General features: G+C 36.2%; 1 protein-coding gene across 6 annotated transcripts in view; it reads left to right on the forward strand.

Annotated features, from left to right (window-relative positions):
- The window catches only part of UTRN (utrophin), a gene marked incomplete at its 3' end in the record, with an annotated part of 377,026 nt that overhangs the window by 284,206 nt on the left and 68,613 nt on the right, over positions 1-24,207 (forward strand). For all 6 annotated transcript variants that reach the window (XM_081313934.1, XM_081313935.1, XM_081313936.1 and 3 more), the window contains 5 exons: positions 6,052-6,181; positions 16,591-16,859; positions 18,767-18,913; positions 20,398-20,476; positions 21,323-21,383. In XM_081313934.1, the coding sequence (XP_081170060.1) occupies positions 6,052-6,181; positions 16,591-16,859; positions 18,767-18,913; positions 20,398-20,476; positions 21,323-21,383 (686 nt within the window). The remainder of the gene's footprint in view (positions 1-6,051; positions 6,182-16,590; positions 16,860-18,766; positions 18,914-20,397; positions 20,477-21,322; positions 21,384-24,207) is intronic.

Consider the following 24,207-nt stretch of genomic DNA (forward strand, 5'->3'; position numbering starts at 1 on the left):
AGGAGCTTGCATACCCATTCTTAGTTCAACACACACTTTTAGTCCATAACCCTAATATACTTTTCTAACAAGCAAATAACATCCATCTTAAATTGTGTTAAATATTAAAAAAAACTTTCTTTCTCCTCTATGATAAATTTAATCCATTAAGATACTAATTTAAAAATTTAATCAGCAATCTTAACGCCCCAAAACTTTTGGAGCACGTCTGTCATGACCCCCAAAACTTCTTTGGACCGCGCCCCTCCCACATCTTCACTGTAAATACACTTTGGAGATTCCATAACTATCTGCTGGTCTTGCTCTTGCTCTCGTCTCGCTCTTCTTAGGGCGGCACGCGTCTTCCTCTGGCCTCCTGCAACATCCAATGAAACTGTATCTTGATCCCCTCCAACACCATTGTCCTCTATCTGTCTGTCTGCAACATCTTGAAGCTTTCCCTCGCCGTATCCCTTAACAGCTTCCAAAAATGATAGGGGGGTTGCTTTTAACACATTGCTATAAAAATCACGTGCCTGGGCCACAGTAACCAGACGATGTCTTTTACCTTCATGCGTCACCACCAGTCCAACTGGAATCTCCCATCTAAACTTAATATCACATTTCTTAAGTTCCTGTACTAAAAATGCAAAATCTTTCCTTCTCCTTAAAATCTTCGGAGGAATCTCTTTTAAAACCAAGACTTCTTGCTCAGCCACTACCAGTTTAGTATCATAGGCAGCTTGAATAACTTCATCTCTAATTACTCTCTTTGTAAAATAGACCACCACATCTCTGGGTAACTTCCTTTGTCTTGCAATCCATGAATTTACACGAAAAATTTTGTCCATATTTCCCTCAATTTCAGATGCTGGCTGGCCCAATACCCCTTCCAGAGCCTCAGAAATCAGCTGCTTTAAATCTTCTTTACAGTTCTCCTTTAAACCCCTGATTCTAATAGCATACTGCATCTGATGATACTGAGCAAGGCTCAATTCTCCGTCCATTTTATCCCTTATATTTTCATTTTCTGATACCTTTGCTTCTAATATAGAATTCTTTTGACTGAGATCCTTCACTTTTTCATCCAGCTGTTGCACACATTCAGCTACAGATTCAATCATAGACAACATGTCCACCCTCATTGCTCTAAACTTCTCTTCCATCTTCTTCTCCAGTTTCTCCTCCAACTTTTTCAGCTTTTCATCCATCATGTCAGACATCAATTGTGAATGCTTTCCAAGAGCATCTTGTAAATCCTTAAGCGTCAATGCCGGAGGAGGTGCAGGAGGAAGCAAAGCTTGCAATGAGGTCTGTTGCACCAGGGAAGACCCCGCACTCCGAAGAGCTTTAGAAGTTTTAGCCGCCATCTTCCCCCACTTTCACTTATTGCGCACTTTCACTTTAAAGCTATAAAATCCATTGAGCTAGAGAGTAAAGATAAGAGTCCACATCACCTTGACCTCCTGTACCGCTCTGCCTGCATCTTGATAATCAAAAGTATTTCCTTTTGGCAGGGGTGGTTGCTAACGCCTGGCTCTGCTCCATAAATCCCGGAGCAGGGGCGCTGCGCAGCTCGGAGCAACCCAGGCTTCGGGGGGGGCTCAATCCTTCAGCCGCCCAAACTCTCAGCTCAGGCGGCCCCGGAGAGCTCAACCCCTACCTGGGGCCTCACCCCCTCCTCTTCTCCTGAGGAGGGGGCTTCAAATCCATCTAAACAGCTGATCGGCGCTGTTTACGATGGAAAAACACAGCTGCGGAGCGGGCAGCCCGAAAACGGGTGTCTTCGGCGTCGCGTCACCACCGGAAGCCCGATCAATGTTTTTAAAGTAATAGAAACACAGTGTCTCTTTCATTTTAAATTTCACACATGCTCCAAAGTGAATTTTTAGTGTGGAAGAACAAGTAAAATTTTGAATTGTAATGAAGGAATGATTTTTAATAGCAGCCAAAGTTCATTGTGAAGGATAAACTTAGAGCATTGACAATAGTATTCATACAATTGCCCTTTAAAGTGCTGAGCCAGAGTGAAGCCAGTATTGCCATATTAAATAACCTACTTAGAGGTGAACTCTCATTGACCTGACACCTTTGTCCAAGCATAAAATCGGTTCTAGACACTTTTGATGGGAGTAACTGTACTATTCAGGTTTAAGGCCTTTCAAAAATATATATGTGACGTATAATCTGTGAAGGACTTTGTTTTATGTATTAATGCATGGTTAGGAATAATGTGATTTGTGCAAATATCTATAAGGCTTGGGGGCCTTAGTAGGCTCATTTGAACTTTACTGCTGAAATTTGTAACAGAAAGTTGCTCCCTCGATGTGAAATAGAATTATTTCTGGTTGCCGTATTTGCTATGGTGCAAAGAAAATCCACAATAACACCAACATTTTGTATTATGAGAATGTTCTTTAAAATATCAGGGTGGCAATGATATCTGATATTATAGTCCATAAATTATGTATACATCTTCCACTAATTAATAGGTGATAATATCGGTATTATATGCTATGATGGCAGTATATTTCTGGTTTTTTTCTTTCTACCAAAACTCTAAATCATTATTTCCTAAACTAGGGTCCTAGGGTCTCTGGGGTGGGTATCCGCAAAATCAAAACTGTTTGCCAGTCTATGCTGAAAAAAATGTTATAATATGAAAATCCCATCAAAAAATTGTGAGAAGTGGTAGTGGCAGCTAATGCATCTATTTTAATTTTCAATATGGTAAATATTGATAAATATAATTTGTACAGGTATAGTATAGGGGGTACCTTGCTCAATAGTAGTAACTGTGAGAGGGATCTCAGAGTTCTAGTGGACAATCACTTAAATATGAGCCAGCAGTGTGCTGCAGCTGCCAAAAAAGCCAACACAATGCTAGGCTGCATTAACATAGGGATAGAATCAAGATCACGTGAAGTATTAATACCACTTTACAATGCCTTGGTAAGGCCACACTTGGAATACTGCATCCAGTTTTGGTCACCACGATGTAAAAAAGATGTTGAGACTCTAGAAAGAGTACAGAGAAGAGCAACAAAGATGATTAGGGGACTGGAGACTAAAACATATAAGGAACGGCTGCTGGAATTGGGTATGTCTAGTTTAATGAAGAGAAGGACGAGGGGTGACATGATAGCAGTGTTCCAATATCTCAGGGGCTGCCACAAAGAAGAGAGAGTCAAGCTATTCTCCAAAGCACCTGAAGGCAGGAGAAGAAGCAATGGATGGAAACTAACCAAGGAGAGAAGCAGCCTAGAACTAAGGAGAAACTTCCTGACAGTTAGAACAATTAACCAGTGGAACAACCTGCCTCCAGAAGCTGTGAATGCTCCAACACTGGAAGTTTTTAAGAAGAGACTGGACAACAATTTGTCCGAAATTGTATCGGGTTTCCTGCCAGAGTAGGGGGTTGGACTAGATGACCTCCAAGGTACCTTCCATCATCATCATCATCATCATCATCATCATCATCATCATCATCATCATCAATTCAAACAAAAGCTATTAGAATAAGTTTTGACTGCTTAATCATAGTTTGGAATGTAGCAGAGATCTAGAGAATGCATTTGACAAACATATCATCCAAAGAAATAGTTCTACCATGTTACAAGCTACTTTAAAAAATTTCTCACAAGTTTTCTCAAGATGGCAACCTGTGTGTGTGAAGTTTAGAATCTACCCTCTCTGTTGTTATTAGGCTCTAAACTTTAGTCATTTGTTTTTTTTAAAAAATGGATAATTTGGCCCACAATTTCAATAGCAGTAAAGTCTTTGTCAGTGTGGGTTACTGTGTTAGAGATAGAGAGCCAGTTTGGTCTAGTGGTTAATACACTAGCCTAGAAAGTGGGAGGCTCTGAGTTCAAGTTCTGGCTTAGCCAAGAAAGCCAGTTGGGTGACCTTGGGCCAGTCACTTTATAAACCTAACTCACCTCATAGAGTTGTTGTTGTGCAGAAAATAGGAGGAGGAGGAAGGTGTGTTGGATATGTTTGCCACCTTGAGCAAAGGTGGAATAAAGGTGGGAAATAACTAAATAAATAAATAGACAAGTATCTAAGTGTACTGTACTGTATAGAATATTTTGGATTCTAATGGACACCTAGTCCCTTGGCCATTAACTGCATAAAAACTGTACTTTTGTGCTCTGGAGTCTATGGTACACTAGGTGTCCACATGTATTCATCATAAGCAGTGATGTGAAGTTTGCTAATGCACTGCTTGTCTACTAAATAAAATACAGCATTCTTAGTAAGGAGCATCTTCTTCTAACTACAAGGAAGATTTCATTTCTATTACCTGAGTGGAAGAATATTTTTCTTTTACATTTGTGTAAGGCTCCCACCAAGCTTTAACAAAATTAACTCATAAATGATATAAGAGCATGGGATACTGCTAAGCAAGTTCATTTACAAAATTAAAATATAACATATTCTCCTTTATGTTTAATTAATGTTACAAAGGTCAATTGAATATGAATCTCTTCATTTCAAGAGAAATCAATAGGTTTGTGCCCTTAATTCAAGATATCGGACTAGATCCATATTTTTAAATTAATGACATTTGTGCTATATACAGAAGGGTGGAAATAAGTATAGAAAGATAAAAGCAACAATTTTCTGCACCAGCCAAGGAAGCTGTATGTCCCTAAAGTGGTTTTTCCAAAAGGCAACTGGACTTTCTTGGGTTTTTCCTTTGAAAACATTTTGCTTTTCATCCAAGACTACTTCTGTACTGAACTGAAGAAGTTTCTTGGATGAGAATTGAAACATTTTCAAAGGAAATGTTTCAAAGGGGAAAAAAACAAGAAAGTCCAATTGCATTTTTGGAAAAAGCACCTTTGGGACACCCCTGATCTGGAGGATTGAAAAATCTCCATAGGCAAGGAAGCTAAATGTTCTCATGAAGGAGAATTGTAGGAAATAAATGTAATGTTTCTTTGGTTGCACAAAACAGCATCTCGTTTTCCTTTTCCACTTCCTTTTTTTAGAACAAATCAGACATTCTCATTTATTTGCTGTCTTGGGTTTTATAATTTTCATTCTTTTTATGTTGGCTGAGGTAAGGTGTGCTGGAATGGGGCTAACATTAATACCACTTGCTTGAAAACATTTGACTTGAAAAGTTGCAGTGGTTTTTTTAAGGCGATATGGTATTCTGCAGCATTTTCCTAAGTGTTTTTCTATATTCTGTTGACGAGACATAGCCATGATTCCACAACACTAATAACTTTGTCACTTGAGGACAGCACAGCCAAAGATTAGACAATAATACAGGCAGTCCTTAACTTACAATCACAATTGAGACCAGAATGTCCATTGCTAAGTGAGACAGTTGTTAATAGCATTTACTACTAGCATTTAGGCTTATATATCGCCTCATAGCGCCTTACAGCGCTCTCTGGGCAGTTCACAATGTAGGAGAATTATTTGCACATTAAGCAAATCACACCTGATTTTGCAATCTTTTTGCCCTGGTTCTTAAGTGAATCACTTGGTCTTCAAGCAAATCCATCGATTTTGCTTGTTGTAGGCTGGCTGGGAAGGTCACAGATGGCCATTACATGACCCAGGAGGCTGCAACCATCATAAATAGATGCCAGTTGCCAAGGGTCCAAATTTTGATCATGTTAACTGCAGAGATGCTGCACTGGCTGTAAGTGCAAGGACTGGTCGTAAGTCACTATTTTCATCACTGTCATAATTCCAAACAGTCACTAAATCTCGAGGACTGTCTGTATTGTCATTAATGGTGTTATGCATTAAGCTTAATCCTCATGGGTTATTTCTGAAATTGCATCAGCATAATATTTTGATTCCATGTGGGATTTTTCTCTTGCTTGCATGTTTTTAAATTTAGTCTATTAAAATACCTGCCTCGCCTCCAGATTTCTAGTCTGGTTTTGCATGTTCTTTCACGCTGTATTTATTTACTCCACCTCTGCGTTTGGTAAAGTGGGTATTTTTGTACTATAAGTTTGATAAAGTGAATGGAAATAGTGGGCTGCTTTTCTGCAGATTGCCTGCAGTGTAAATTTACAAATTATTCTTGTTTTGTTTTTTGGAAAGGCACTCAGACGTGAATTGAAGGAAAAAGAGCAAGTGATTTTAAGTGCTGTAGACCAAGCACGAATGTTCCTTGCCGACCAACCAATTGAAGGGCCGGAAGAACCAAGAAAAAACTTACACTCAAAGTCAGGTCAGTTTTGTTTTTTTTTATTGCTGAATTTGACAATAGAGTCTCTCTCAAGTATAGTTAAAATAATTGTTTTATTGAACATGTGAGCATAATGCCTTTGATATTTCTTCTTCTTTAAAGAATGTTTAATGAATCTTATATGCATTGATAAATGAACACAGACTTATTATTATTGAGAATTTCTGATGGAAGCACAGTTCAAATAAAATTTAAGCTGCAGGAAGCAGAACTCAGTAGCTTATGAGCAGAGTTGAAATTATACTCATCCAAGGAACTGGGCAATTTGAAACATGACTCTGATTCTTGTTTTTGTTAGAAGCTGTCAAATGTGTTACACTGAGACATATTAGCTATCATTTCTTTCTAGCAGTTTAGACATCTCGGTAAAGATAAGTTTAATGACAGGATATAAAACCTTATCACTCTTAATGGTTAACATGAACATTGTTGAAGAAATATGAAAAATAAGAAGAAATTTAAGGATGCGAGCAAGTATCTGAAATTATCAATTACTTGGACTATGAATTTCTTCCATGCTCTGTTAACACATTGGTTTTCTTTGGGACCTTTAGCAAATTTAGGCAAAACAGCATATTTGGATAATAAAAGCATATTATAAGAACCTTCATTAAATGGCTGCCATGATGGGTCAGCCTAATCACAAACTGGTCAGCATATACATTAGTGTATGGAATTGTACACTGTAGTAAGGTCATTCCATCTTTCTAAAAATTTGTTCTGATTTAGGTATTTCATATCATTAAAATGCATAGATATGCCCAAATTTTCAATCTAGTACCAAACTATGTTTTAGATTAGTCTAAGAGTAGCTTCCAGTTTGAGTTGAAATCTATGCCAAATTTGTTTTTAAGGTGGGAAGTTATTCTGGTCATTGCAGCATGTTCCCACAACTTGGTTAGCAAAAGACATATATATGCTTATAGTTGTTTTTGGATGTATTTCGGAACCTAAAACTATTGGCTTATCCATGAGTAAGTATGGCAAAACTTGCAATTGGAATGAATTGTTATCCCTCCATTAAAATTTGACTTGTCATAAAAATAAATATTTAATAGTTATATTAGAGGGGATTATTTTTCTGTTATTTATTACAGATATTCAGTGTATAACTTACTATTGCACAATCTCTTAATGGCTGTTCATTCAATTATGATATATTTATGCAAACCATCTGAAAGTCCTGCCATTTCCTTAGATCTAATTGAGATACAATCCGTTCTGAAATCCATATTGAATAGCTAACCTGGTGATACATTTTAAATTTTGGAGCTGCTAATTCACCTCAGTCTTTCAAATCTTGTAGCATCTTGAATTTTAATCCTTGGATTGTACAAGTTCATTATTTGTTCATGCCAATCATTTAATACCTCATTTTCAATATGAACTGGAAGAATTTAATAGAGAAAATTAAGTTCGGGTAAAATACTTGTTTTAATGAATGTAATTCTGCTTAACCAAAGCAGAATTGTTGTGTTCAAGAAATAGTAAATAGTTGCTTTTAAATAAGCAACTAATTTAAGATTATTTTATGGTTAATTATTTTAACCTTGTCCCCAGTTGTTTAGGATTTTCCTACTAATATCAGTGTCCTCAACCTTGCTCAATGGGCACCACAGATTGTTTAGCATAATTATAATATGTACATGCCCCCCATCAGTAATGAATTACGTTTTGTAATAATTGCAATTTCTGAACAGATTCCAAGGTCATGGATTACAATACAGTTATCCAAGGGTAGTCTCATATGAAGCAGTGAAGCAATTAGAAGTATACTGATGCATGAATCACAATAGGCAAGCTGTTGCTGTCCAGAAAATCCATGTAGCTGACATACCTGACAAACCTAATGGTAAATATTTCTAGCTGTAAGGATCACTTTGAGCTCTAGTAACAATGATGAGTACTAGCACTCCCAAATGGCAGAACTGTTTCTTCAGGAGTATAACACAATCCCCAGTGTAGCTAGTTGTTGAATATCTAGCTTAGGGAATCATGTACCCAGTGAATTCTCAAACACACGATGCATTAACTAAACCTCATGAAATACAATATTTTCTTCAGATATTGTTTTAGGTCCTCTGTGGTTTCTCCCAGATCAAATACTAGTTTTCAACATGATGATATCGTGAAGTAAATCTTCTGATGTCCATATAAAGCAGCTTTATATAAATTTAAAATAGTATCTTGAGAAATCACATGGTAAATGGAAACACTGATAGAATGTTCGGCAACTTAACTCTGCAGAACCAGTCCAGGATGTTATGGTCAGTAGCCTCAAAACCAGTTGAGAGGTTAAATAAAAATAATAAAATAAATAAGAGTATCAATTATTTTCCTACTCTGAAGAGATCATACATGCATTTCTTTTGAGTCCGATAATTAGGATACAGTCCAGATTGAAATTGATTTAGCTAATATCATATAATAATATCTGTAATTAAATCAATATCTTCCTTCTTGTCACCTTGCTTCCAAAAGAGTATTTTATTATTTTCTTCTTGTCTTGTACAATAATAGTGTATTATCTATTAAACACAAAAAAGGGATACATATCCATTCATATCCTTGCATTGGTCCTCTGAAATATATGAAAAAGTTGGTTTTATTTGCTTGTATAATTTATCCACCATCCTAATTTTTATGGACTTCTAGTTTTTATTTCTTCTTCTTGTAAGCTTTTACATTGTGAATATTTAATTATTAAAGCAAATAAACCTTTTCTCTAGGCTAGTTCTTTTGTTGAATATTCTTATCACTAGCTGTTTTGAACAGTTAAGTAAATTGATAAGTCTACAGCTTTGATGAGAAGTTGCACGCATAATCTTTAATCTAAATTAGGAGTATTGTTAGGAAAATATATTTATTAAATTCAAATTTGTCAAGGCCCTTGTGTTGTGAGAAAACAGTGATCAATAACTTTTATTCAGTATTTGAGCATATCAGGTTGGTGAGTAATGATATAGTAAATTACTTCATTTAAAAATCTAGCTGCATTTTGAGTAGCTAATTAACGTCTTGCATCTTCCAGTTTAATCAAACTTACAAAAAATTATACACATACCAATTTGTAAACATTCAGTGTTCAAATGATGTAATTGCTTAAGAATTCAGATAAATTTAAATCTCCATTCCACTGCAGTCTTATACCTTGTATTTGAAAACTAGAGCGGTATTTACTTTAAATAAATAGTAGGATTCTTTTTTCCAAATAATTTACTTTTAATTAATGTCTAATGAGATTCAGTGAGAAAATGATAAATGAGGTGGACAGGTTTCTAACATTCAGAGGGCGATGGTGAACAAATAGTTTTCCTTTTAGATCAATTTGGCAGTAACCCTAAGAAAAGAACTTCTAATTGTTGCCAGTGGTGCTAATATTCAGTGTGTGATTTTCATCGAAGCGAGGGCAGAAAAGAATTAACAGCAACATTTCATCATGATCTGCAGTTTTAATCTTGATCACCCATCCTATTATTTAGGAGACGAAAACAGAAATCTTAAGGGCAAATCCATGTTTTAACATTACAATAAGGCATCTGCTGTATGCAATAGGCCTAGTTGGTTGGCTGACCAACTGCAAGAAGCTAGAAAAATTTATGTACTTCATAATCCATGAGTGTAGATGGAATAATCCAAATATCTCTAACTCAAATTACATGAAAGTTAAGATCCCCTGTTATATATTTTAGTGGGAGCCACGGTAATTTGGATCTTGCCTATCGGTATAACATAAAATGTCACTACCCATGTGGAAATGCAATTATTCTTCATCATCATTTATGAAAACTGAACAAATGCTAGCAAAGCATAGTCTTCTGCCAACTTAGCTCAGAGCTTGTTACAATTTTCTAGAAAGAATGGAAGCTTTATAGTCCAGCATAATATAAGACAAGCGGAAAGACTACAGAGGAATAAGCTGTATTCAGCACTGTGACAGCCAGAATTATACAAAAGAAAATGGGACATTGTGCAAGAGGTAATGTGCAGAACATTGTGTCAATATACATTTTAGCATCACAAACAGGTATTTTGTGCATTACCTCACAAGCAGAAACAGGTGCTGATTTTAGTTCTGTCTCTTTTTGCATAAAAATCTTGTGCTAAGAAGAAAGAGTTTTTGCCCCTGATAGGGCCCAAAAGAATTTAATGGTTTCGGGGAAAAAAGATGTCAAAAGAGCCTGGCAGATTTTGCTGCCAGGATGGACACTTGGGTGTAGTTTGCTTTCAATGTTAGGATTTTTGTCTGTTTGACAACTGTTTGGAGAATCACATAGACTTTTGTGCATTTGAATTCCACTGTCCCTTATTTAGCACCAGTATGGTGCTGAGCGGTAGTTGACTAGATTCTTGACTAGACTGCAATCATAAATCCTATTTGCTTAAACTCAGTGAATGATCCTGGTACTTTGCGGCTGATAGCAATTCTTCTCTGCCTCAAAGTTATTAACAAACCTACTTTTAAGTTAATTATTATCAATATTAGTTAATACATTGGCATTCCATTTAACAAATTAAAAAAAGTATAAGTCTTTTTGACTACCCTATATATGCCCTGGAAATTATTATCTGTAGTAGCAATAGCAGCAGCAGCACTAGTAGCAGTATATTGATAATATTGGAGAATCAGCAAGGGACTATTTAATTACAAAATAAATACTTTGCACAGTTTGTTCTAGCATACAGTATTTGTAAGAAGTTGATAGCTTATGATACTATTCCCCTTAGTACTGTCAATTATGATAAAAAGGCACTCCCAGATTTATATTGGTTGCAAATCCCAAGATTTGTACAGCCCCAGCATATCTGAAACCATCAAATTGCAGAAGATTGACCTAATTCCATGTGTCCATTGCTGATGATTGACTGAGTCAGAACAAGTAAGAGGGCAAAATAAAATGCTCAAAGCTGATAAAAAAAGAAATCTAATTCATCAGAAGTTTTTTCCCCCCTCCCATGGCCAGTATATGAAAATCATATACCGGTACTTTCAATACAATATAGAGGAGCTTCATGTATGGGGATTAGTGAGAGAGTACAAATATGGGACTAAATAGCTGAATTTAAAGAGTTTTTTCATGTTCATGATTTTTTTCTAGCCTCATAGGATAGTATATACCAGGTATGTCAAACCTGTGACGTCACATGATGTCGCACGACGTATCGCGACCTTTTCCCCATTGCCGGCAATGGGGTGGGCACAGTTTCAGCATGACACATCCGGCCCGTGGGCCGGCAGTTTGATATGCCTGGTATATACAGTATTCCAAAACTAAACCTACTTGTTAGAAAAAAAAGCAAGTTGGGAACAAGGGTAAGTTTGAACACTTTCTAATTGTTTCTATAGAAAGCACTGCTTTTTTTTTTAAAAGGAAAGCTTGAAAATGGGGTAGCAGTCTAAGATGATAGGTCTTAGAATGTGATTTTACTAACATATTGTTTATGTGTATGTGTGTTTGTGTGTCTAAATGGCCTCAATTAAGTTATTCATTTATACCTTTTTGCTTTGAAATTAATATTTTGGGGATCCTGGATTGCATTGAACCCCTCATTTCCAAAACTTTGTCCTTTCAGAATGATGTGCTTTGAATACCAAGATTGACAAGGAAAATCTTACAAACTGTTTCCTAAAACTAAGCGACATAACGTAGGGCATGTTTTCAAGACTTGATTTGGGATGTGTAGTCTATGGAACTCTTTCACAATATAGCTAACTTAGGTTTAGCTTCACCCTCAGTAATAGAAGCCCACTATTTAATGTGAAGGAAGTCTCTGTCCAACTTACTTAATTTTTTTTGAGGTAGGGGGGAGTTTCTAGGGAAAAACACAAGTTTAGAATGCTCTATGCATTGGTGGCATGCCTGAGAAAAGGCAGAAGAATATAGTTAATAAATAATAAAGGTAGCTTTTAAAAGTCATGCTTGTCATGTAATTCCTGTAGCCAACAGTAGCAGATCACATCCGTTTTCCAAGGTGTTATTTGGCAAAGGCTTTGAACAATCTATAGGGACATTAAGAGTGTAAAAGAGAACATAGAAAGAGAGAATGAAAGATTTTAGAATCAAGGAGGAAAATGTTGAGGAAATCCCCAGGTAACATCAATAAATATGCAGAGGCAAAGATTATTTTCATAAGTGAAGCATTTTAAATGAAGCATTCACCATCTGTTCTGCCCCTTAATTACAAACACAAGATGTGCAATAAATCATACTTGAGCCGTAAAAGATATATTGGCTACAAGTGATTTACATGTGTGCACCTCATTTATGTTAGGTACCATCTGAAATAGCTGTATAAGGCAGGTTTAAGGGAGACTGTGCAGCTGCTGTGAAGAGGCTGCATTTGTTATGACTCACAATGTCTTCAAGTCATCATCAGAAGCTTTAAAACAAAATGTTGTGTGGGGGGTATGACAGAGGTCCATAAAACTTTATTGTATAATGATCATAACAGTGCTCCTTAAGCTGTATTTGATGCTCTACAAAGTGTTCATAATTGGGTTATAGTTACACTGCATTTGCTCAGGGGCCTTATGTGATTAGAGAGAGAGAGAGAGAGAGAGAGAGAGTGCAAGCATGTGTGTTCTCTTATGTCTCTAAGATGGGTCATTTTGTGAAGTGAGCTCTATGAAAATAGAGTTAATGCACTAATTTCCATTATATGCACCACCCCATGAGCGCCCCCCCCCCAAGTACATCTGTGCAGGGATATTCCCTAATTTGTTGAAGAAGAATTGGAAAAGCTTCAGAGAAAGGTGAAATTGCCTACTTCTGCTGACAGAAGAGGTTCACTGGATTCTACCCAACATAATTATTCCAAAGGAAATCAAACTACTCTCACAAATCTTATTTAATAGCACATTGTCTCTGCAGCCACCGTTTCTCTCTGCAGTTACTGTATGACCTCAGTTTTTTTCTAAGTAGTATATTTTTCATTAATGTGCTAGAAGATCTGAAGGGCTAGTATATTTATGGCCAAGAAATGCCTTCTCATAATAGTTCCTTCATTACTCATAATAGCACATATGCTTTCCTTCAGTCCTCTTCTAAATTACATTTTTATATCAAATATAAAAGCAATTCTACAATTCTTTCCTGAAATAAAAATCAGGGTGCTTATACTGAATTGTCCTTTGAATCAACTTCCAGCAATCTGAAAATTCCTGATTTTAATCAATATACTGTGGAAATTTACAATGAAGAAAAAATTATAGTGCCTTTTGCCATCTTTGGCTTGGCTCCTTAGAACCCAACCCCAGCTCCATCTTTCCAATTTACACATAAGGCGGCATTAAAAGGTAGCCTTTCAATACAGTGTTATGTTATATTAATAATTGTTCAGCTTGTAGATATTTAAATATTAAAATACAATAATGTACAAGCATTATGTCATGATACTTGAGAGATATCTAAAGAAGTGTCTTGCCCAAGATCGGTGCCAGATTTTGTGGGTCCATGGATATCTAATCCTCTTAATAAATCATCCCCAATAAAAAATTAATTAGCAAAGAACAGGTGTCCTCACTAATGGGAACCATGCCAACCTATGGTAGGGTTGAGTATTGAAGGATGTTTCTGTGCTATGCTGTGTCGTGTAGGAATCAGTTTGCTGATCAACTCCTGCCTAGCTTCTATCTTAATTTTCTCAAATGTGGCACATATATTGTACTGTCTGATCTCAACCAATGCCTCTGGGAAGAGTAGAGGCAGGACATAAGAGCAATAAAATTTTTCTTTTAGTTTCTCTTTAATAAGTAGAATTTGGAAATAGTATACAGTAGTCTTCTAAAACTCTATCTGTCTACCTATCACATAAAGAAAATCTGGAATTTTCATGGCACATAACAGTTGTTCTGATGGATATAGTCAATTTAAAAATTATTTACTAGGAGCAAACTAGTAAGATTATTCTCTATCATCTCAGTCTTCCCAAAATGCTTTCTGTGTGCGCCTTCTGTGTAAGTGCACATGCTTCCAAGCATCAGCCTGCAGCTATTGTTTTGTTTTCTAGAAAATTCTTTTGGGAATCAGTGTGGGGCCTTCCCTAGTCAGGTCCACCTGCAGCCATGGAAGCTCACTGGATAATTTAGGGCTAGTTGCTCTTTCTCAGGCCACACAACCTCATATGGTTGTTATTGCAAGGAAACAAAAAGTGTAGGAATGCTAATATACAATACCTTGAGCTGCTAGAGGAAAGCCAGCATATACATATAATATAGACAAAAACATTTTATATCTGTCTACCCACTCGGGTTATTTTATGTACTTTGCTTTGCAACATTCTAGCTTCTCATTGTTTAGAACATTAAAAATAAACAAATCCAAGTAAGGACCTGATGGGAACCAAAGCAGATGTAGGCAGTCACTGAGAATGTAACATTGGGTACTCTGGGAGTGAGATATAAAATCCTGACTATCATGCCCTTCAAAAACTAAAATAAATTTATAATCAAAAAATGGAATTTGCAAAGTTGAAAAACTCAACAGATTACTTCTAATAGCCTAGAACACGGGTCCTCCCAACCCCCGGGCTGTGTCCCACTACTGGGCTGTGGAAGTGGTGGGCGAGTGCACACATCCCCATTGGCACAAGCAGCGGGTGAATGTGTGTGCACACAAAGCTCCATTTGGGCCATGTATGGGGGGCATACATGACTGCTGCTTGCCCAAATGGATGGTGCGTGTGTGTTTATCCGCCACTCACATGGAACCATTATCATATGGAAGCCCCCCCCCCCTTTGTCAGTCCGCAAATCTGGAAAGGTTGAGGAATGCTGGCCTAGAAGCTATCAGGAGAACACATCTATTGTTATGGGTCAGTACAGGAACAATAAAGTCACAATTTGCCCACTTACGATCTTTGAAGAAATAGACTGGGATTTTTTTTTGTTCCAACAGCATCCTTCCTCCTCCCCCCTTTAGTGTTAAAAGTGTTAATGGCATTATTTGCTATAGACAGGAGGAATCTGAGTTTTCATTTACCCAACCCCTGAAAATCAGTTCAGAACACAGTTTTAGAGCTTCATAAACAAGTAATCTGTTCAGCCTGCAGAGATGATTAATGATGATGACGATGATGGAGGTAAATTATGATTACAATTATTTTGCAGTATGACAAAATTCTGAAGGAAAAATACATTAATAATAACACCATATTGCATTCTGTTTTCCTGGAGACGTAAGCCTAAACCGCGTCACAATTTTCTTCTCTGGCAAATGAAAAAGCTATTATATCTAAGTGGCTTCTAATAGTTTTCAAAGCAGATATTTATAATTTTCAGATATTTATGCCTGTTGAGTATATGTACTATGAATTATTAGTGTGTTTTTCATTATATTTTAAAAAAATAGTACTGATTTGAAATCAAAGAACTTGGTTCATTCAATTTCCATAGGTTGAAAGTGTACAGCCTAAACTTTTTAATGAAAATATTTTGTAATTTATTCCATAACTTAATTGCTTGTGCCCCCAAATATCTAGTAGTGTCACATACATATTTTGAGAAGAAAACACAGTAAAGCTGGGGAAACTGTGGCCTTCCAAATAGTAATAAATTATAGTTCCCAGATTCCTTTATCTTTGGCCCTAATTAATGAGGCAGCTGAGATTCTAGTTTGAAAACACTACAGGCTGTTGATTACAGTGCTATTGGGGCTAAAATCCCACCCTGGACTTAATGGATTTTCCCAGGAACAACTCCTCAAAGGAGAAAAAAACAGAGAACCTGATCTGAGTCTGATTTGAAGCCAAAGTCTAAAACAAATTATGTTTTTCTAGTGCTTGCTTGTTTTTTTTATGGACAATATTAAGAGGTCTGCAGTTTTGTTCCTAGACCTGATCTTAGATAACATCTTTACAATTGCTGTATTCATAGGATGCTTTTTCTCCTGTTCATGATATTAATCATCCACGGATCAACTATTTTAAATTATTTTGTATCAAAGGCTCTTAAATGTTAATATCACAGGTATTATTTATATCTTGTTCAATAGATCTTGTAAATTAATTATATTCTTGCCCTGGAAGCTATTTTCATATTGATGGCATAAAAATACTATTTTATTAATCAGGTATCAGTTGTTCTCAGCATTGCAATAGCACTACAGTAACATTGCAAGTTCTCCAAAGTTAGCCATTTCCTTTTTACAACCCAGCTTTTGCTGACACTTTGTTAGGAATAAAATTCACCATTTGCCTTCATTTGAACATTATTTCAGCCTCTTTCTCTATTAATTTGGATCACCTCGAAACACACCTCTTACTACAGATGGGAATGGAAGTCCATATTTAATAATCCTTGGCAGCAAGTGTATTTTGAAAGTAGCAATATTTCTTGTCCACATTCTGTTAATCCCTATTCATTCCACTGAGCATTTTTCCCCCATTTTCAGAGTTGACCCCTGAAGAAAAAGCACAGAAGATTGCTAAAGCTATGCGCAAGCAGTCTGCGGAAGTGAAGGAGAAGTGGGAAAGCCTGAATACCTGTGCCAGTGGTTGGCAAAAACAGATAGAACAAGCGCTAGAGAAACTGAAGGACCTGCAGTGTTCCATGGATGACCTGGATGCAGACTTGAGAGAGGCAGAGAATGTGCGAAACAGTTGGAAACCTGTTGGAGACAGGCTGATGGCCTCATTGCAGGATGAAGTTGATAAGACAACCGTAAGATCCCAGGGCTGGTTTAAGTGCATTGCCAGCTGATGTTTAGATTTTGGCTATGGAAACTGTTTAGTGGTATTCGGGAAGTCATAATCCAGTGCCCAGCTGGATCCAGAATAGAAAACTCTTTATCAGTGAAATAGTTGTATTATTCCCGCTTCATACATTCCACTGGGAATTTGCAGCAGTTCATTGCAATTATTTTATTTCTACAGCAGTAAAATAACAGCAGGAGGCGTAGGTTTGTAGTAATGTATATAATGAGAGCAACATAACTAGAGGGAGATGGAGAAAACTCTAAGGAACTCAGAAACTCTCTCTCTGTGCCCTGAATATTAAGCATCCTAACCATTAATTAACCATAAGGGTTAATTAATTAAATCCCATTGTCAAGTTGGACTGCAAAGACCAATCCCATGTCACCTCCACTTGTCCACAGTAAAGATGGGGGTGCTACAAATGTGTTATTTGTGAAGGGATATTTTAATTGTGCAGTGAGGTGATATTTAAATTATTTAGCCCTGTTCTGTGAGTGCATTGTTTTAACTGGGTAGCTAAAATTGTTCTTAAAATATATTTTGCTCTCTCTTTTTCTTTTGAGGAGAAAGGTTGACTGTAAGTGCAATTATAAGCTGGAATATTCACACAATTACCTTCCCACAAAACAAAATGAATCTGTCCCCCTTAATGCCTTTGAATTTATTTATTTATTTTAATTCCATTTATATCCCGCCCTTCTCCGAAGACTCAGGGCGGCTTACAAGCTTAGCAGTAGCCTTCATTCTATGCATATGCCTGCTTATTAGGGCTTTCACACACACACACACCCAAGCGGCATTATTACAAAGTCAGCTTAATTGCCCCCAACAATCTGGGTCCTCATTTTACCTACCTCGGAAGGATGGAAGGCTGAGTCAACCTTGAGCCTGGTGGCTCAAGGTTGACTCAGTAGTTTCTACCATAGACCATTCTGCTACTAGTCTAGGAATTCCAGACTGTAACAACTAATAGTAGAGCGCCTAAGAATTTTTGTCTTTCTGAAGTCAATGAGCATTTTAGCATTGGACTTAGAAGCTTTTTGCCTGTATATCCAAGGATTGTCTAGAAAATAACAAATTAGACCATTTATGAGTAATGGAGCATTAACATAAACACACAACACTCTGCCAGAGGTTTGTTTTTGCTTTCAAATAAAGATTAAGCTAAATTTAATTAAACACAATTTCTGTTACCTTAGAAGTAAATCAAAGCAGATTTAAATATGTTGATTTAAGCATAAAATATCAATCTTTCCTTTTTTTTGTTTGAATACAAACATAAAAGAATGCTTTTGTGTTCTAGTGGGAATATTTCTTGTTTTTCTGCCTGCAAGAGGTAATTGTTCATATTTTAATAGTATTTGCATAAAGAACTGTAAAGGGAAACTTATTATGTTTTCTGTTTGTTCAAATAGTATAATCTGTTGAGGATTAAAAAAATCAACATTGATGTTGAAACTGATCTAGTAATTCTTGGGGAAAACAGCATGAAGTTGGAAAATTGTATCAATTTTGTAGAATTATCTGGCTTTTAGCAGATTTCATTTTTATGCTTTATTGATACAATATAAAGGTAATGAAACTCAAATTACACTTATTGAATTTGAAGATATGTTTGTTTTTCTTTCTCATTTTCACTATTTATTCAGTGGCTTTTTGTTTCCTGGTAAATCTTTCCTGGTAATATAATACATTACCAACAAATTCATGGCTTTTTCAAATACTTACAGTAACATGTAATGTATTTAAGGAAAGTCAGGAGAGATAGTGAAAGAATGAAAATGAAGGAGGACACTTACATGTATCGTTTAGAGATTTTATTTTTGCTTTTCAAGATTTTTACTAAAAGCAGTTGTGTATTCCCTCTTCTAGGCCTTTAGAGAAGAAATTTCACCAATCAGCTTGAAAATCAAATCCATCAATGACTTATCTGGTCAACTCTCTCCACTTGATCTTCATCCATCCTTGAAAGTAACACGACAGCTAGATGATCTGAACATGCGATGGAAACTTTTACAGGTAGCTTTCATTGGCTAAGTGTTAGGGAGAACCATGAGAGTGTTACTGATTCCACATTATCCCTGTCATCAGGGAGAAAATCCTCTGACAATATTATGGATAAATGACCACAATTTACAGCCTTACCTCAGTCATGTCATTACACAAATGTCATAAGATGATGTAAATAACACATCTGCTAAATTGAATTTTCACTGAATATCAAAATGACTCAACATATGATTTGGGTAGACAGTAAGGAATATAAGCTTGATGGAGATACACAGGTTCCATTATCAAGCCACAAGGACTAAATGATAAGCCCAGAATGTCCAGACATTTCCTTCATTCGCTGAACTATAAAAAAGGAAGAGCTGGTACACCAAAACCAGACTTTTCTGATCTGCTATTATAGCCTATCTCAATAAAAGTAGTTTTAGCCTGCTTGTAAAGTAGATTTCATGGTCTGATCTACCTGGTGGCACCGACACATTCTTTAATATGGGAGAACGCAGTCTTTTAGGTATAAATAATATAGCTAAACAATGTGGGATCTAAATGCATTATTTAAAATACAGATAATACTTGAGGCTGGTCTTTCCTTTGCACTGTGTATTTGTTAAATTTAGAACCTACCTTTCCTTCATCTCAAGGCATTTCCATTTCCATTTTTCCCACAACAATCACCCTGTAATGTGGTTGGGCTGAGGGAAAGTCAGTGACCCAAAGTGACCCAGTAAGTTTCTGTGGCTAAGGATGAATTTGAACCTGAGCCCCGAGTGTCAGTCCAGCATCTTAAACTGCACCATACTGTTTCTGAAATATTGTGTTACTATTTGCTAATGTTTCATTAGAATAGCCTTTAAAGCCATTTGGGAAGACTATTAGGTGCCATGTAAAATATTTTGGGTTTCATCAGAGCCCACAGGAGCTCTTTAGTTAGAAAAGAACTGATAGAGCTGTTTACATAGAATCATGATTAAGCCCCTGTTCTGAGGAATTTCTAAACATATTTTTCTTCCATTTCAATCTAATTTGAAGCGCTAAAAACACTTGTTATGCCTTAAAACGATTTGACTGAGGAGTTTTGTATCATTCATCCAGCTTAATTAGCAAACCAGGAGAATGTTGACCCATAAGGTCAATCACTAAGCAGCATGTCCCAATATGGTTTCTTGTAAAGATCAATAAAATCAAAATAAGGCATGTTGACTGCAGAAACTTAGACAAGGGAAGAAGTGAACATTTCAGTAGACCATATTAGACACTAAGAAGGCCTTTATTTGATATTGATTTGCACTGCTTACAGAAGAATCATTACTAGCTTCTATTTAAACATTATAAAGAGGGAAGAAGATTTAAGAGGAGAGAATATTTTATCTTTAAAATCGGTTTGGAAAAATGAATCATAAACCACTGTTTGTCTTGTTGGCTGTATATATTGGCTTGGTATGATCAGTTGAAAGCTTAGTACTGCTTTTCCTTGTTTGTATTTTTATATGCAGATATCGGTAGATGATCGCATTAAACTACTACAAGAAATACACCATGATTATGGACCTGAATCTCAAGATTTTCTTTCCAGTAAGTGTTAATGAAATTGGTTAATGAGGACTCTAATAGTAGATCAATGAAGTACTTCAAAGGTTCTTAATTTTCTTTTTACCCCAAATATGCTTATATTTTAATAACTGGCCTTTGAGGAAAATATAGAACAAAATGATTGTCACATATGAAAGATCCTTTCAGAGAAATTTTCAGAAAGACAATTCTCACGGAATGACAGTTTAGAATTATAATTAAATTGTGCTTAGCCAATGTCAGAAGCAGGTTTACAAGCGCTGGACAGGAAACAAAAGATGATAGAGAGTTAATATATGACTTTGGACATAGTATTAAGTCTTGATTAAAAACTACCATCCGAAGGTGATCTTTTAACAGTTTTACAAAATGTTAATAGTTCTGTCCTCAAGTACTTGAAACAACTATGGGAATTGGGTCTCTGTGTGTGTCAAGAAATAAAAACTAACTGAAAAATATTCTAGAAAGATATATTTTTAAAAGTAGAATCAATGTATGCACTCACAACTTTGCAAGCAAAGATTCATAAAAGAAAAAGGAAAGTTCCCAAACCAAAGGTTAGGTAATTACCTGGTATACTGGGCCTGTTCATTGTTAAGTGGATTGGAATGGACCAAGTTCTCTTCTAAACAAGTGGTTCTTCATCAACAATTGTTTTAAACTGGTGATTATTTAACATTAGTAGTGATGATTTTGAGGATAAATGCTAAAAAAAAAACCTGTTCAGGAGAATTCACTCCCAGAGTTTGGAATATTTCTTCTCATTCAGCCTCTTTGTACAAGTATGCCTATTTGTAAATAATAAATTAACACTTTCTTGGTTTATTTCCATTTTTTTTATTTATATAGCCTCTGTACAACTACCGTGGCAGAGATCAGTGTCTCATAACAGTGTTCCATACTATATTAAGTAAGTTGGTATTTGTTCTCATAATTATATTAGAATAAAACGGATGGGATTTTTAAAAAGCACCATTAATTTTCAGATGTCCTTCCCTATATTGGTCATATAATTAGACAAGACATGAATGCTTTGGGTGGAGGTATCTGTCCATCTAAATAAAATAAATGGAGCAGAGTTGCACTCCTCCAAAAAATCTGTTTAATATCTATTTGGACTCACTGCTGTCTGTGGAAGCAAAGCGTTCCAACAGTAGCCAGGAACACCTTTGTTATTTTTGGCTTGAAAAGTTCTGAGTCCGAACCCATTTAAGGAAAGTTATAACCAGTCTGGTCCACTAAACCAAGTGCTGTACCTGAGGTTACCCCTAAAAACCTTAGTTTATATGAAACATAGCCACCTGACTCTTTGTTATGTCTATACAACAAGCTAATAGTATCTTTGTATACTTTGTACTAGCTAGCAATGTTTTTCTGGAGATGTGATGATGGCCGTGATGTAGGCTATTACTGTCATATGTAATAGAATCTTATCAAATACTAAGTAAAACACTTATGGAATTACTTTCAAGAGATGGAGGTTTTATTTCACCTATGCCTGCTTCCCCAATTCCTGCCTCTTTCTGCATTCCTCAGGTTATCGAGTTCTTTGAGGCCTTTCACAGCAGCTGCAACTGCTTAATGTCAGGTCTGCCCTTTAGGTATCTCTCTTTATCCCTAACCTAATTGTGATTAGAGAGAACACCTGATTTGCATTAGCAAACCTGGTTGAGAAATAAGAGAATGTCCCCTTTCTAAAATGTACCCTTATGAATTCTGGGTATGACTCTAGCTGTGAGTTCAAGGCCAGGGACACAAAATGGCAATTCTCTCTACAAGTGGCCAGAGGTAGATAAGGAAGATAAGCAGATCTGAGGAATTATTGAAGTTTGGTACAAGTAGATATTGCTGTTGTTGCTTGATAGCATCCCTCCCTCTTCACCAGAATGGTATTGGAGCTTACCAGACATTAGATGCTTCTATCTGCCATCTCTGGGAGTGGACTCTGTAATTCACGGTCACCATGTCAACCCTGGACACTTTTCAGATCATGTTGGCTCCAACTTGTAGAAGCTAACAGATTAGACTTGGATTTCTTTTGGATGGACAATTTGAGGGCAGAGGACTCTCTAAGTCTCTTCCATTGGGGATTGTCATCTTTGGAGGCCACGGGATCAAGCCTTCTCAGTCTTCCCTTTAAAAAACAGATCATGTCCTGCCTTGTTAGGCATTAGGATAACTGTTAAAGCATGATTTTGAAGAGAGCTTTGGGAATGGAATGGCCGTGAGTAATGAGGTCCATTGAGAGCTTTTTTTAAATGCTTGATCGTTCCTGGTGCCAATGTTTTTGTATTTTGTCATGCTGTTCATTTTGATTTTTTAACCTTATTAGCATAAGAGGGGAATATAAATAGGTCAGAGCCCTTTTGGATTGTTGACAGCACATCAGTTTAAACAAACAGTTTACAATGGCTTTGAACTGACGGCTTTAATGGTACTTGCTGATGATAGGCATTATAAAACTATTTCATTGTTTAACTGGCACACTGAAAATGTTCATATTTAATGTGATTTAATGACTATTTGATATTGCCTTGTTTTTGTTTGCTTACTTGCTGTTTGGCTTGATTTTTTTATTCTATATCTCTACTCAAATGAGTTCTCCAGCCAGCAAAGATGTTGTAAGCGATTACTATATAATGCTGTGTGTTATCATGGGGGACTATAATTGTGGCTAAAGATTTTTTTAAAAGTAGAAATATTGCCATAATTAGCCCCAGTAATTGAATTTGTCTACCTGCTTTGTTAAGCTTTATTTTCTAATCAACGCTGGTAGTTGCAGTGAATAGAACAACAGTTTGCAGGGGTCTATATCCTGTCTGATGGTATCAGAAATTCTATTAAGTTAATGATACTACTTTTACATTAAATTAAAAAGGTGTTTAAGAAACTTCTGGAAAAGATAACTGAAGTTAAATTTCTAGGTTAAAGAGAATGTTTTACTACTTCTAAACTTTGTCTTGAACACAGTATGAATTGTGTTTGTATTTTCTTGTCAGAAAGTGATTTGGAACTGAGTTTTATTGTGTGTGAAGAGATTCAGGTCTAAAAACATCTCAGTGTTTCTTTGTCCCTTGCTTAGTTTATTACTTCAAAATAGTCGAACATCCATTGAATAAGATTTTAATTCCTGTCAATAGATTGGATTTTCTTGACATCCAGAAGCTGGACTACAAACAACCTTGTTCAGCATACAGCCAAATATCCCAAGCCATCATACTGGCCTAACCAATAAATGTCAGATGATTTATTCCAGGAGCACAATATGGTACAAACAGAATTGTATTTGAATTGGGGGGAAAAGTAAAAAGGCAGGCATTCTATCAAAGCACAAGATTCATTTTCTCCTTAGCTTATCAGTTAAAGTCCCATGTAAACTCCCAAGGCCTCTAAATCAGGAGAGGGCTCTCCATTTCAATATTTAATAGGGTTTATTCTTAACTCAAGCGTTCCTTAATTATGACTCTGGGCTTACTCTGGGCTTAAAAGGATTGGTAGAGTCCATAGAATCCCATTGATTAAATAGGAGAATTCCTAAATGACAGATTAACTAAGTTCATGGATTTAGATGTTTTATCCCCCCTCCCCCGTTTGTAGCAGACTAAGATGTTTTCACAAAAGAATAGATGCTCTGCAATTTTAACTCTTTACATTTTGGAGAGTGTAAGAGGCAGTACCATTAAAGCTAGCTATGGATTAAGTGGGCCACATATCATAATTTACAAGCATTCTTC

This window comes from Vipera berus, assembly GCF_964194415.1.
Source record: "Vipera berus genome assembly, chromosome: 1".
NCBI classification, from domain to species: domain Eukaryota; kingdom Metazoa; phylum Chordata; class Lepidosauria; order Squamata; family Viperidae; genus Vipera; species Vipera berus.